The sequence below is a fragment of the Tupaia chinensis genome, unplaced genomic scaffold (genome assembly GCF_000334495.1).
Source record: "Tupaia chinensis unplaced genomic scaffold, TupChi_1.0 Scaffold000139_1, whole genome shotgun sequence".
NCBI classification, from domain to species: domain Eukaryota; kingdom Metazoa; phylum Chordata; class Mammalia; order Scandentia; family Tupaiidae; genus Tupaia; species Tupaia belangeri.
In genome coordinates, this window is record NW_006159609.1 from 404,674 (window position 1) to 420,928 (window position 16,255).

At 37.2% G+C, this 16,255-nt stretch overlaps 1 protein-coding gene across 2 annotated transcripts in view; it reads left to right on the forward strand.

The window, feature by feature from the left end:
- Nucleotides 1–16,255, forward strand: part of GRM5 (glutamate metabotropic receptor 5) — a 538,746-nt gene that overhangs the window by 365,062 nt on the left and 157,429 nt on the right. For both annotated transcript variants that reach the window (XM_006144909.2, XM_006144908.2), the window contains exon 4: nucleotides 11,769–12,004. In XM_006144909.2, the coding sequence (XP_006144971.1) occupies nucleotides 11,769–12,004 (236 nt within the window). The remainder of the gene's footprint in view (nucleotides 1–11,768; nucleotides 12,005–16,255) is intronic.

The window sequence follows — 16,255 nt, forward strand, 5'->3', positions numbered from 1 at the left end:
GCTTCCAAACATTCAGTTTTTTGGCTGAATTCAGTTCCTTTTGGATCAGATGTAGGCCTGAGTCCCTGCCTTCTTGCTGGTTGTCAGCCAGAGGCCACTCTTAGCTCTCAGAGGCCACCTGCCTTCCTTTCCATGTAGCTCCCTCCACCTCCCCAGCCAACAGTGGTCTAACTCAGCTCTCTCATGCCAAATACCTCTGATGTTTGAATCTCTTTTTCCAAGAAGAGCTAGTCCCTTTGCAGGGGCCACCTGCTTAGGTCAGACCCACAGAAGCTAATCTTTCTATTTTCAAGTCAATTTACTTTGGACCTTAATTACATCTTCAAAATTTCTTCAGAGCTTCATCCATCTAGATTAGTATTCAATTAAATAACAACAACACAACAAAGACTGGGGACCTCAGGGGTTATCTTGCAGTTCTACCTGTGCATTCCTGACCCTCACCAGCAGTAGGGACAGAGAGTGACAGACATGTCCATATACCCTGAGAAAGCAAGCCTCTTTTGAATTAAAAAAGGAAGTATGTTTGGGAAGAGGTCACACTAGTCGAAGGTAACAGGAGAGTCTAGGGAGAAGGGGTAAAAGGACAGGATTGGGTAAAAATCCATTAGCAGAAGTTATCTGGGACAGTTAATTGACTGGCAATAGATTAATGATCACTTCTTTGTGCCAGCAAAAAAGAATGATCAGCCCTAAATGAGTCGGGTGCAAGTTTCTATCTAGAGAAGGAATGTCTTTTTTGTTTGTTTAGGTTTTTGTTATAGAGCACATGTGCTCCCCAGAGAGAAAGACAGTGAGAGGGAAAACAAGAAATCACCCTTGAGAAAGGATGGCCATGCCACAATCCCTTCTCCTCCATTCCCCTCTTGGGATTGTGGGCATGCACGCATATAGTTCCAGTGTGATTTTCAAGCTACCAGGTCTGGGACTTGAACTACGATCAGCCATGTGGGAGTCCAGCCACCTTAAGTGAAGGTCAACAGAAGAAGTAACCAAAAAGCAGAATGCTGGCACATTTTTCTTTCTCTAATGTCTTGGTCTTAATTAGCATAGCTCTCTCTCTTCTGGATAAAGTGTTAGGTCGTCAGGGGACCAGCAGTTAGCGTAATGGCTGTGTCGCTGGACTCCCATGTAGTCTACCGCAGTTTGCGTCCCAGACCCGGTGGCTTAAAACTCATGCCGGGCGCGTGTGTGTGCGTGCCCAAGATCCTGAGAGGAGAACAGAGGAGAAGGGATTGCAGCGTGGCCATCCCCCCGGGGGGTGATTTCTCACCTTCTGTCTCTGTCCCTCTCTTGTCTGTCTGGCGAGTGCATGCGCCCTATGGCAAAAACCTCTAAAATAAAATTAAAAAAAAAAAGGGTTAGGAAAAAACATACTTCTCTATGTTTTTACCTGCAAAAATACATCATGACTTTCCAGATGACCCAATCTCTATACTAGACACAGAACATTTCAGGTTTCTGACTTTTCTTCTTTCCTTTGAATGTTCTCTTATAACTTCTCCACCCTATCTCTATTTACACTTAGAAACACTTGGAACCAGGAAAATTGACATTTACAAATCCTGGAGATAAGGTGATTCTGTCAATAACCTCATCTCTTTTCTACAATTATACATTTACTACTTTTTCAAATTAAACAATTGTACTGTTACGACTTTTTTAAATTAAACATTAGTACTGACTGGTATATAACTATAAAAACTTTTATTTGAAATCTCAATAGTTTCCTTGCTTTTCGCTATTATTTAGCAATTCTAAGAGTTCTTGCTGCTTCTGGGGGAAGAGAAAGAATATTATATGAAGACAGCTGAGCAGTTAGTAGACTCCAACTATTAGAATTTTGAAAATCCAAAATATTTATTAAAATACTACTGGTAAGAGATTTGACATAATGATCAGAATATGTGGGAAGGATAGCAGCTTCCATAATACTTATGTGGGTTTCAAACAGATTTTGAAAAAGAGAGAGCGAGCGAAAGAGAGAGAGAAGGAAGAAAGAAAGGGAAAGAAAATGCTGGAATGCAGCCTTATGAATGCCCTTGTTAACCTTAATAGCTTCCGGCAGAGAATAAGGACCTTTATGGAGGGGGTCAACCTGCCTTTCAGAGTCATTACACAAGGCACGTTTGCCAAAGTTGTTTTCTCAATGAAAGATGAGTGCGCAGTTATCTGAAAAATATGTGAAGTTTGCCTTTGAAAGTCTAGTTATCTAATAAGTTATATTACACATTTCATGAGTATTTGCTAGGGCCCAGACATTATCATAAACATTAGGCTACAAAGGTGTCCAAACATATAGTTAGCGGAAACAGAAATAAATGTAGCTAGCTTTAATACGGTGACCCCTGCAAACCTAAAAGCATCATAATGTTCCCTTGGTGAGAGGAGAAATTTTACCTTTATCATTCTCAACTATATCCCCATATTTAGAGGATTAGGTACCCTACAGAGCTTCAGTTAATAAAGCAATGAATGTCACAGCATTTTAGAGGCACAGAGGAGGGAACGACTAAGCCCAGAAGAGCTTGAGAAAGGTTTTGATAAATTGCATTCAAGCTATATCTGTCTGCTTGATGGATGAATTAACTTTTATCAAATCAGAAAACATGTGAGAAGTTCAGGAGATGACACTCTGTATAGAGGGAATAGCATACTTGAGGCTTGGTGGTGTGAAAGAGTAACATATCTGAGGAATAAGAATTAATTGCGGTGCTTCTAGTGGACAGCATGTGTTTGGCTAATCCCAGCAATGCCCATATCATCACAGTAAGTGGAACCAAAAATTTTAGTCAGCACGAACAACTGTGTACTCCTATCGCTCTTCTTCTTCCCACAACGCACACATACACACACGCCCACATTTAATGACCACTAACTTCTAGGAATATATGTTTAGTTGCCTTATATTTTGTCTAGTATTGTTCATTTCGGAGCGGAAGTCAAGGTGATTTGTTTATGTTGTTTGCACATGCACATGACAGAGTGAGATGCCTCCCCAAGAACTCTCTGGAATTACTGCAAATAACTGTGTTGTGTTGCCATTTGGGAGTTCAGCTAGTGAAATCCATATCCATTGTATGTGATTAGCCTTCCATGTAAATAAATCAAGAGACTGTAAATGTAAGAACTAAGAGTTTGGAAACACCCAGAATACTAATTGAGGTGATTGAGGAATAATCTTAGGGAAGCATGACAGGAATGTGATTTTCTGTAAATGATAATTCAGTGACTGGAAATCTAATGAGTTGTACTGTTTATGGAAAGACTGAGTCAAAAGCAAAGGGGATGTTCTGTCTGAAGGATAAATGAGGAAAACCCAGTGGGCTGGAAGTTGGCAATGCCCATTCAAGCAGGACATGATTAATGGACTGTTGACTCCTTGAGGGCATGGACTAGAACCTACCACAGTTTCTGGCACATGAGAGGCATTCAGAATGATTATTGCATTAATGAATTGGAATGAATACAGCAATGAGCATAAAACTGAAGGATCATCCAATGCAATTTTTAGTGCCACATGTATTTTTCTGTTTTCCATAGCAATATCTTAAAACATTTCTTGATTTTTTTTAATTAAGAAAGAAGGATAGACTATATTGTCTGCATTTTACAAATTTATATTTTGAGAAGTGAGATAGATTTTAAAGTTATTTTGTATTTCTATTCTAACACTAACATTTTAAAACTTTTCATACTTTTCAAGATTTATGTATGTTTTCATTTATTCTTTTTAGCATATAGTCCTTAGGGACTTCTACAATATAGTTAAAAAAATAAAACTCTTTAAAATCTATCTTTTGTATGAGAGAAAGAAGAAAAGAGAAACAGAGGCACCTCTGCCAGGGTCTCGCCATGCCATTATGTTCCCACCCATCCTCCCAGCTATCCAGGACACAAGCTCACTGCCATTGCTGGCATGTTCAAGTCAGTCTCAGATCCACAACTGGGCCAAAGAGAAGACCGTTATATTAAACCTATTAGTTATAAGCTCCAATGCAATTATTTTGTAACTGTAACTCTTTGCCTAATGTATGTGCTCTTAATTTAATATAATGAACGATTCTAAAATTAAAACGTTTACATTGTTAGGTTATAAAATGGAGTTCCAAGTCTTTATGGTTCTATAATTGTCATTATTTCTCATTGTTTTAATACAAACAACTATTCTATTGTTCCACATACAAAAATATACACAGAGGGCTACCTGGCAGTGTGGTGGTTAAGGTGACTGGATCCCACATGGCTGACTATATGGTTTGAGTCTCAGACTCTGCAGCTTGAGAAACCAGCCAGGTGCTTGTGTGTGCATGCCTAGAAGCCTGAAAAGAGGAAGATGTGAGGAGAAGGGATTGTGGCATGACTATCCTATATTGGTTGTTTTCTCACTGCTCCCTCAACCCCAGTCTGTCTCCAGCGAGGAGTGCGCGCGTACACACACACACACACACACACAGACAGACACACACACCTCTCTAGCAGACCGAAATCAAACAAACAAAAAAACACAGGGTAGAATAGGTTACTATAGTACTGGAACCACAGATAAGATTGTTAATTTGTATTTTTTAACATTCACACCAGTTATATATGTTAGAGAATATGTAGAATTCTAAGAAAAACAAATTCTAGAGAGCATTTAAAGGAAAATTTAATCATCACAGATCTCAACTCATATTCATTTCTTCCCTTTTTTCACACCAAATCTGTTCTCTGTTTTCCTAGAAAACAGAACTATAGTTTTGCTATGGCTGACTGTATGGTTTGAGTCTCAGACTCTGCAGCTTGAGAAACCAGCCAGGTGCTTGTGTGTGCATGCCTAGAAGCCTGAAAAGAGGAAGATGTGAGGAGAAGGGATTGTGGCATGACTATCCTATATTGGTTGTTTTCTCACTGCTCCCTCAACCCCAGTCTGTCTCCAGCGAGGAGTGCGCGCGTACACACACACACACACACACACACACAGACAGACACACACACCTCTCTAGCAGACCGAAATCAAACAAACAAAAAAACACAGGGTAGAATAGGTTACTATAGTACTGGAACCACAGATAAGATTGTTAATTTGTATTTTTTAACATTCACACCAGTTATATATGTTAGAGAATATGTAGAATTCTAAGAAAAACAAATTCTAGAGAGCATTTAAAGGAAAATTTAATCATCACAGATCTCAACTCATATTCATTTCTTCCCTTTTTTCACACCAAATCTGTTCTCTGTTTTCCTAGAAAACAGAACTATAGTTTTGCTATTCTTCTCTCATGAACCATAAAAATCCTTCTCTCCTTTCTATTCCCACACATGTACTCCTAGGAATGCCCCTTCAGGATTCTTTAAAATATGGCTCTTCATTCCTTCTGCTCCTGTTCATTCAAGTCTCCACCTGTTTCCTTGACCTTTGCAACATACTTCCTAACTCGAGTCTCTAACACTCTTCTCCAACTGCCTAGATCTGTCACCCGCACTGCTCCAGGACCCAACCAGTTTGCAACATCGCGTCATATCACTTCTCACCCTGTTTACCAGCATGAGAAAGTCCCTTTGAGTGGCACAAGAGATATTCCCTCCTGGTCCTTCTCAGCTTATGTCCTTATTCCTTCACTACCCTGTGCACCCTACACAGCGACAGTGCTTAATAGGCACTCTTTCTTGGTTTAAAAAAAAATCTTCTCATTGTCTAGAAAACCATCTTTCAAAATATGATTCTAGCCACTTTATCTACATTTTTGAAACTCAATTCAAAACGTATCTCCTTGGCAGAGTTAATCAGTTTTTTACTGCTCTGCTCTCCATTGCATTGGCTCAGACCTACGATGACACATATGCATATGTGATCTTGATTTTTTTATGTCTGTTTTCCTCTCTCATCTCCACTAGGCTGTGAGGCCCTGGTGTGTGAGAGCTAAACCCTTTAAAGTTATATTTTTGTCAGCTTCAGTACAATCCCAACTTGTAGTAAATATGGTAGATGCATTTTCTTCAGAGTATCACTGATGCTGTCTGTTGGAAAGACTGCAGATGCCTGTCCCTTTAGGGTCAGGTGTAGCCGTGTGAGTTGTTTCGGTGAATAAAATGTGAGAAGAAGTGACACGTACCACTGCTAAACAGAATTCTCAAGAACCAGTCCATGGTTCCCCTCTGGTCTGTTCTTTCTTTCTAGAAGGCCAACATGTCCCAGAAGATGATTTCTTCCAGACTCTGTCTCAGAATAAAAATACCATGGAACAGAGTCATTGGCCTTCTATAATGGCAATAAAAGCTGAGCAGGAAAGAAATCTTTGTTCTCTGCCACTGAGCTATTGGGGCTGCATATTGCCACAGAACAGCTTAGTATGAGATATACAGCTATTTAATAAATATTGAAGAATAAAAGCATGTTATGGAGATATACAAGATAAATCTTAGCAGGAGAATCCCATAGTCAGTTTTGCTTTAAATGAGAATCTTCTCTTTGGAGCTAACCAGTAGCAGTGGTAACTCAACTGGACTCACATGGGAAGGGTCCTAGATTTGTCCTTGCCAGTCACACATGCACACCCATGATCTAATCCAGGTTAGCTGACACCATGGGTGTCTTATAAAGTGAAGACCCTGTTACAGGTACTCCTCCCCCTTTCTCTCACTGTCTTCCTCTCTCTAAATAAATAATTTTTAAAACCCTTATGTTAAAAAGTAAGAAAAATTAAGCTTTTATGAGTAGTAACTATGAAAAATAATGGGAAGTGAAGTTGACAGGAAAAAGGGAGAAGACCAGATTATAGAGCAGAAAGAGATATGTTTGATAATGCAATCTTGGAAAGAAAATGCAAGTAAATTTTTACTGCATGAATTATGTCCTAAAATGTCTACAGGGAAGGTTTGAAGAAATCAAAGTATCTAGTGGGGAAGTGTTATGAGAATTCCCATATATTTATAAAATTCCTCCTTAGTTAAACCAGGCTAAGTAAGTTAATAGTGTATTTGCAGTTTTATGTGTACAAGTTACTTTTTTCTATAGTCCAAAAGACTAGAAGTCTACTAGAGAAACACTGATAGTCTAAGGCTACATGTAATAGTAACCAAATCTTGTTATTCACAATAACATTCTGCAAATATGTAGCAGACTCTAAATTATGGAGTTCTGACTATTGTGGAAGAATTAAAAGTTTAGGTGGCTGTGAGCCTCTGGTAACATCTTCATCGACTATTAAATACATAACCTTGTTCTTTGTGTATTCCTGCCTGAAACACCTTATTTAATATATGTTGTCAATTCATTAACATCAGACATGCAGAAAACAGTACTTTATTCCTGCTTGAAAGTGGTTTATTCAACATAGATATTTTCTGTGTATATCCCAGCCTTCTCGTGCTTAATAGCACTAGATAACACATTACCACTACTCTTAGGGGCCATGTTAAATGGAAAAATCACCAAAGAAGAAAAACTCAAAAATCTGAAAATCTTGGTCTCACATAAACCATGAAAAGAATGTTTGTCAGTCACATGAGAACTGAAACAGAAGGCAAAGGATCACTTTGTTCAACCTTGAATAAGAACATGCACTTCAGGAGACTCTGTATATCTATGAATGACCACAAAATGCCACCAGTTGGTGCAAATTCTGATGTTGCAAATAAATTTCAGCAAATAGTTGAATTGGCAAACACAAGATTCATAAATAAGGATTATCCACTACATATCAAAAATTAGAAAGATTAGAATGAAGTAAATTATGAAGAGTTGGAGATGAAGAGCAAATGAGAAGAAAGAAATTGAATGGATGATGGATGGATACACATAGACAATAATCTAGAAAACACCTTAAATATGGTAGATTTCTCCACAAACATTCATTTCTTTCTGTTTTTCTGCATTTTCCCATTGCTTTGGTAAAACATGTTATCCAAAGCATTAAAGTTGTGCTAGACTCTATCGAAGTAACAAAAAACATTAGATAGTAAGATCAAGTTTTCCTGGCGTTTCTTTTATTTTTGAATTTATTAATAATTAGAGATGTCCTACTATCTTTATGTAAATCTTAAAAGCATATTTTTATGAAAATGTTAATATTTAATAACCTGAATTCAAAAAAACACCCTCTAACAGCCAGCATTTAGTGATGTTTCTTGAGACTTGTACAGAAGACTCCAGATAGTTTAAGTAGAATGACCTGTTTTGTTACAGAGATACTGAGATTTTTCCACACTAACTCCTTATGATTTTTATTTTTCTCTTGATTAGAAACATCTTTTAAAAGATTATTTTAAACTGACAACCCCAACTTATGAGGCTACCATTAAAACATCATCTTATTCTAAATTCTTAAACATACAAAGTAGATTTACAGTTGAAAAAAAAAAGATTGAGAAATCACATGAGAGATGAGTAAATTAACACTCTCTGGTCCTGACACTTATTTTAGGGAAATATTATTTGCAAAAAAGTTTAAGACAAGCTTTTTACAATCACCATGAAATTCAATGAATGAATTGTGAAGGGAAAATTGGACCCATTATAATCTTGCATTTCTTATGTAATGTAATATTCATAATCATAGCATTATGTAAGAGCAAGCTAATGTTAACAAAAGGAGCAATTTAAATTCCTACTTCCTTGGAGAATAGGCCTCTTCTTGACAAACAGAGCTTCCTGTCCCATTTGCAGCACGCCCCTGCATCTCCTCGAGTGCCAATGAGACCCACACTCTCATATCAGTGATATAATAAACCCTCCAAAACACAGTGAGAAAATGAGGCAAACAAGCCCACTTCATTTCAACTTGTCAGCTTTAAATAAAATCTTTTGGAGCTGAAAATGAGAAACTTAAGAGAAGATAATGTGTGAAGTAACCAAATTCAACACTAGGACAAAACAGATTGCATTACTTTTCTTTTCTTTTTTTCCTGATCTGCAGGAAACTTTTTGAAGTTTTCCCATAGATAATGTTTAATGAAAGACCTTCTCATCAAGGAGAATTTAAAGGGAAAAGGATTCCTTTTGTTGTTTTTTTTTTTTCTTTCTCTTCTACCCACTGATGCCTTAGGAAATAACTCAAGTCACCTCCAGCCCCTGGATATCTGAATGTGTACAACCTTTGGAACAAATCACAGTGATCACTTTTTAAGTAAGAGTTGATGCAGCAGAACATACTGAAAACAAAACAAAACAATCTCACATAATACTTCCCCAGCAATGGTTTTATATGCAAATCATTGCATCATGCTCTCTGCCCAGGAAAGCATTTATATAATTAAGGACAAAAATGAGTTCAAAGGAAGATACAAACCAATCCACAGTCAGATAAATAGAGCTGTATATCAGTGAACTACACAGTGATTGATAATACAAATCTCTTCTCTCACCTTTCCCCAATGCCCACTGTCTCCAACTCCCAGCTGACTCCAAACACTTTACTGCTTTGAATTCAGGAATCTCTCTTAAATTCTCCCCCTCAACTCTTTCCATATGTCTCTCTTCTTTCTTGCGTGTTACTTTTTCTATTGGCAAGTTTTCTATCAATTACATTTTATACTTTCCTTAGAGAACACATACACATTTTCAGAAGGGCCACTCCATCCCAGCAAACAAACACCACAAGCTGTGTACGTTCTGACAGAACGGTCAAAAAGTTAGTGTCTTTTCATCCAGACACCCTACCCACATTGAGGTCAACATCTTTTCATGTCTTTTATTTCTAGCATTGTCTCACATGTATTTTCCAATAAGCTTAGACCACTTTTTCTTAATTCCATTATACTCTTATATAGCATTATAACATGAACTGTCTTATTTCAATCTATTTCTCTCGTTTAAATTGTCATATTACTCTGAGGGGTCAGTGAATACAATGATAGTGATTATGAAGGCTTTGATCCTGTCACCATACTTGATGGCCTTTTGTCGGTACTTTTTACTCTGAAACATAATTTCAAATGCGTGTGTGTGTGTATATGTATGTATGTCTGTGTTTATGCGTGTGTGTATGTGTGTATGTGTGTGAATGTATGTCTATAAATATATACATACTTAAGACATCCCTTGGGATAGGAAAGAATATATGGACTATAGGGAACCAGCAGTTAGCGTAATGGCTATGTCGCTGGACTCCCACATAGTCGACCGTGGTTCGCGTCCTGGACCCAGTGGCTTAAAACTCACGCCGGGCGTGTGTGCGTGCATGCCCAAGATCCTGAGAGGAGAATGGAGGAGAAGGGATTGCGAAGTGACCATCCCCCCCAGGGGGTGATTTCTCGCTTTCTGTCTCTATGTCTCTCTCTGTCTGTCTGGCGAGTGCACGCGCCCTATAGCGAAAAAAAAATCTCTTCAAAAAAAAAGAAAAAAAAAGAATATATGGACTATAGACTACCAAGATTTCAACTGGAGGCTCTGACAAAAGAGGTGTGGTATTATCTATTGAAGATATATTGTAGTTTTATCAACAGTACTAGGGAGAAATCAAAAAAAAAGAATATATGGACTATAGACTACCAAGATTTCAACTGGAGGCTCTGACAAAAGAGGTGTGGTATTATCTATTGAAGATATATTGTAGTTTTATCAACAGTACTAGGGAGAAATGTTCACCTGTTGAAATATCCATTTTGTAAGACAAATAATAATGTGATTGAATATATGAAAGAAAATGAAATTGAAAAAAAATAAAAGGAAAAAAATACATATTCCAAGCCCCACCCTAATTCAGTGGTCTGGGATGAGATACAGAACCAACCATAGTGAAAATCCTTGACAAAATTCTAACTAGGATTTGACTTGTTCAAAACAAAATTCCTATAAGGCAGGGAATTTTAAAAAATAAAATAAAAATTAAAAATACAAAAAAAAAATACTTAGGATTTACTCAAAAAAAAAGAAAAAGAAGTAATGGCAATTTTTGAACCAGCCTATGATAAAAACACACAAAAATAAAATATTGAAATTTTTTATATGTCAAAAAATATATTATAACACTTAATAATCTTGAATGGCAAGTTGGTTTTTTTTTTTGTTTTTTTTTTTTTTTTTTTTAAATCCTTCTATGGGACCAGCAGTTACGTAATGGCTATATCGCTGGACTCTCACGTAGTCGACTGTGGTTCGAGTCCTGGACCCGGTGACTTAAAACTCACGCCAGGTGCGTGTGCGTGCATGCCTAAGATCCCAAGGGGAAAATGGAGGAGAAGGGATTGTGGTGTGGTCATCCCCCCTGGGAGGTGATTTCTCGCTTTCTGTCTCTCTGTCTCTGTCTGTCTGGCGAGTGCACGTGCCCTATAGCGAAAACCTCTAAAAAGCAAACAAACAAACAAAAAACTTTCTATAATTCACTTGTAAAAATATAAACAAAACATGAATATTATAAATGCATTTTCATTCTTATGTTATAATCATTATAATGACTATTATAAAGTAAAAGAATATAATGTATGAAAAAATCACCTCGAACCTAGCTATTCCATGTCCAGTCAATAGTGTAAATGATGATACTCTGAAGCTTGCATGCATATATAATATTTTGCAACCAGGAAAATTCTGCCAAAGGAACTTGGTTATTGTCTGCAGTTCAAGGTAGGTGAGCTAGTGCCTTCTGGCACTTAGGGCCCAGGTTTCCATGGTGGTGTTATACTTTCTAAATCTAACAGGCTGCTCCCTCAGTAATTGCCTAGATGTAATGCAGGACAATCCTGTAGACCGAAGTAGTCATTGGATGATTAATCTTCTCAAATGGACTTATTTGCTCAGAAGATGCTTATTATAAGCTGAGTATTTTTTTGTTTTCCCGCAGTGATGGCTGGGCTGACAGGTATGACGTGACAGATGGGTATCAGCGAGAAGCTGTTGGTGGAATCACAATTAAGCTTCAATCTCCTGATGTCAAGTGGTTTGATGATTATTATCTGAAGCTCCGGCCAGAAACAAACCTCCGAAACCCTTGGTTTCAAGAATTTTGGCAGCATCGTTTTCAGTGCCGGCTGGAAGGGTTTGCACAGGAGAACAGCAAATACAACAAGACCTGCAATAGTAAGCAGATTTATTGTTTCATTTAATGTGGGTAAGGCTAAACCTCTGATTTAAATAAACTGTGTCATGGGGATAGTGTCTATAATTTCTTAGAGAGTACTCTTACATAAGTAGAATGGGTATTGCCACTTCTAGTGATAAATAGGTTTTATTCTCACTAAGAAGCACATATCAGGCATAGGTTTGCTCTGTTGAGGTTTAACATGATTAGGTTATTTCTATTTATATCATTCAAGAAATCAGGTATGTTTCTATAAGGCACTATGCTAAAAGGATTATCCAAGCTCCAGAATGGAACTATTCTTGACATCCTTGAAGGTAGGAGCTACATTCTGCTCATTTTTATTATCCTTACCAGCTAGCACAGTAGAGGCACACAGACAGGTTTTATAGACATCTGAAAGATGAATAAATGAATAGCGAAGGGCAAATTCTATCTATTTTCATCAACAAACCATAAAATTATAGCAGGAATTTGCCATGCATAATTATGAGCTTTCACAAACTATAACCTGAGCAAAGCCCTTCATTCAGTCATTCAATAGATACTTAGAAGGGTTCATAATGTACAAATACTGCTTTAGTTCCAAGGGTATTGAGATGGAGAAAAGTAGTTTCTGCCTTCAGAAGTTTGGTGTCTAGGAAGGGAGGTAGTCATGCCAACAAAAATTGCAATTCAATCTTGTAAGTGATCCAGAGTTTAAACACAGGGTTTTGTTAGTATCTTTGTAGCCTATCCAAAGAGAATCTTAGCTCTAATAACCAGGTAGACATAAATACTTATGTGTGTGTCAATTGCTATGAAGGTTAAGGTGTTTGCTAAAATTTAAGAGGAACCAAATAACTTCTTCAAAATCATGTAATTATGAAGCACTGTAATTTAGAACTGAACTCAGATTTGTTGAGGGTTTAAATGACATTCTACTCTAAAGAAACGGGATGTAATAGGCACTATCGAACCCTGACTTGGGGGTGTAGCAAATTCTATCTATTTTCATCAACAAACCATAAAATTATAGCAGGAATTTGCCATGCATAATTATGAGCTTTCACAAACTATAACCTGAGCAAAGCCCTTCACTCAGTCATTCAATAGATACTTAGAAGGGTTCATAATGTACAAATACTGCTTTAGTTCCAAGGGTATTGAGATGGAGAAAAGTAGTTTCTGCCTTCAGAAGTTTGGTGTCTAGGAAGGGAGGTAGTCATGCCAACAAAAATTGCAATTCAATCTTGTAAGTGATCCAGAGTTTAAACACAGGGTTTTGTTAGTATCTTTGTAGCCTATCCAAAGAGAATCTTAGCTCTAATAACCAGGTAGACATAAATACTTATGTGTGTGTGTCAATTGCTATGAAGGTTAAGGTTTGCTAAAATTTAAGAGGAACCAAATAACTTCTTCAAAATCATGTAATTATGAAGCACTGTAATTTAGAACTGAACTCAGATTTGTTGAGGGTTTAAATGACATTCTACTCTAAAGAAACGGGATGTAATAGGCACTATCGAACCCTGACTTGGGGGTGTAGGCGGTAGCATACTGATTTGCAGTGCTAGAAGCCACATGGCCTACTGCAGGTTAGGATCCTGAAATGTGCTGGTTATATGTGCACCCAAGATCCTCATTAGCTAGCGGGCTGGAGGAAGGGGATCCTAATTAGCTAGGAGGATAGAGGAAGGGGATCATGGCATGAGGAGACTCTTGAGGGTGTCTGTCTCTCTTTCTCTCTTCCCCTCTGCCTTGCATATGCTGTCTCATGATAGAAATAATGTTTTTTTTTTTTTTATAAAAACCTCAAACTTGCATTATATATAAGTCAGAGATTTAAGAGCAAATTACTCTTAAAATTATTTCTGTGTGGGCCAGTCAGGTGGCATGGTGCTTAAGGTGGCTGGATCTCACATGGCCAACTGTATGGTTTGAGTCCTGGATCTAGAAGCTTGAAAAACACACTGGGCATGTATGCGTGGGTGCCCAAAATCCCCAGGGGACAATGGAGGAGATGGGATTTCAGCGTGTCATTCCCCCAATGGGGGGGGGGAGTGCTTTCTCACCTTCCTACTCCTCTCTCGATTTCTGGCAAATGCATGTGCCCAATAGGAAACTTTTAAAAAATCATTTATGAGTAGCTATGGAATGTAATAATAAATATCCAGATATTCAATACTCTCTAATCTAGATCCCAGGTCTTATTTACTCATCTGTCTTGTCAACCTCTCATCTTCATAATGTATGAGAATTCTCCCACAACCTTGCCAGCATCTGATTTTTGTCAGCTATTTTAAACATTCTGTAAGTGTATGGTTGTATTATACTGTGATTTTAATTGGCTTTTTCATGATATATTACAAAACTAAGCTGTTTTTCATATGCTTATTGGAAAGTTGGTATCCTCTGTTGTAAAGTGTTCAAGTCTTTGAACATTTTTCTTCTTAGTATATATTTTAATAATTATTCAGATACTTGTGAATATTAGTCCTTTATCAAATATGTGTATTGTGAAATTGTCTAATCTGAGATTTGACTTTTATTATCTTCCTTGTTTGCCATTCGTTTATTTGTCCTAGTTTTTCTTTAACTCTTTCTTTTATATTAATAATTTTTATTTTTTATTTCCACTTCTCTTAACATTTTTGTTTCATCTCATAATATAATTACTTCATTCTTAATATAATTCATTTTCAATAGAAATTACCAAAAGCGTTCTTAATAGAAACTATTTTAAGTTGGTTCTTGTTTACATTTAAGATTCCTCAAATACTCTACAAGGAGACTGTATAAAGTTGGTGAAAAAATGAATTCAAAGTATGAGTTTATTTTGGTGCAAACAGTTTTGCAATCAGTGCACACTTTTTTTCATAATTTTTTTGTCATTAATTTTTCAAACACTTCTCCAATGTATTCCCTTTTTTTCCCCCTTTGGCTATTGTGCCGTAATTTACTTTTAGATGCACTGTATTTAGCATAGGCATAGGCCTTGTTAGGACTGTTGTCCTAAATGGTTACCCCCTAGTGTTCTTCATTCTTTCTTATACTTCCATGCTTTCATTTTAAAAAAAAATTTTTTTTTAGAGAGGTTTTTGCTATATGGCATGTGTACTCACCAGAAAGACAGAGAGAAACAGAGAGACAGAAAGTGAGAAATAACCCCCCCAGGGGGAATGGCCACACCACAATTCCTTCTCCTCCATTCTCCTCTCAGGATCTTGGGCATGCATGCACACGCAGCCCGTGTGAGTTTAAGCCACAGAGTCTGGGACTTGAACCATGGTCAACTACACGGGAGTTCAGTGACATAGCCATTACACCAACTGCTGGTACCCCAATTTTTTTCAGCCTAAAGAAATTGCTTTAATGGGGACCAGCAGGTGGTATATTGGTTTAGGCGCTGGAATTCCCACATGGCTTACTGTGGTTCGAGTCCTGGACCTGTCAGCTTGCTTTCTCATTCTCTCTCTTTCTCTTCTTCTCTGGCAATATTCATGTGAAATAATGAAAGAAAGAAAGAAAGAAAGAAAGAAAGAAAGAAAGAAAGAAAGAAAGAAAGAAAGAAAGAAATCTTTTAAAAAAAATAAATAAAATCACTTCAGTGGGCTGGCAGATGGCGTGGTGGTTAGGGATGCTGGACTCTCTCATGGCTAACCACGGTTCAAGTCCTGGACCTGGTGGTTTGCTTTCTTACTTTATCTTTCTCTCTCTCATCTGTCCCTCTCTGGTCAAATTAAAAATAAATAAATACATAAGTACATTTAAATGAAAAATAGATCTTAAAAAAAAATACTAATGCTAGTCTACTGCCGGTAAGTTCAGTCAACCTATATTTTTCTTAAAACACCTTTATTTCACCTTTTTATTTATTTATTTTTTCAATTTTTTGGAGGACATGTATGCTTGCCAGAGAGAAGCGGGGAAAGAGAAATTCCTGGACTTGAATCTGCAGTCAGCTATGTGTAATCCAGTCACCTTAACCAGTGTGCTACTGGCTGGCCCATTTCACTTTTACTTTGAAAGGATATTTTTTCTGAGTATGGTATTCTATCTTGGTAGGCATTGTTCAGTTTGTCTATGCAGGGCTTTTTTTCCTTTAAAGAGTGGCATTCTTTTTTTTTTTTTTTTAATTGATTGAATTGAGAAGTCCGCCATAGTTCGCCATCCTTTTTTTTTTAATTATTTATTTACTATCACTATTTTTCAATTTGACCAGAAACAGAGAGAAAGACAAGAGAGAGAGAGAGAGAGAGAGAGCCACA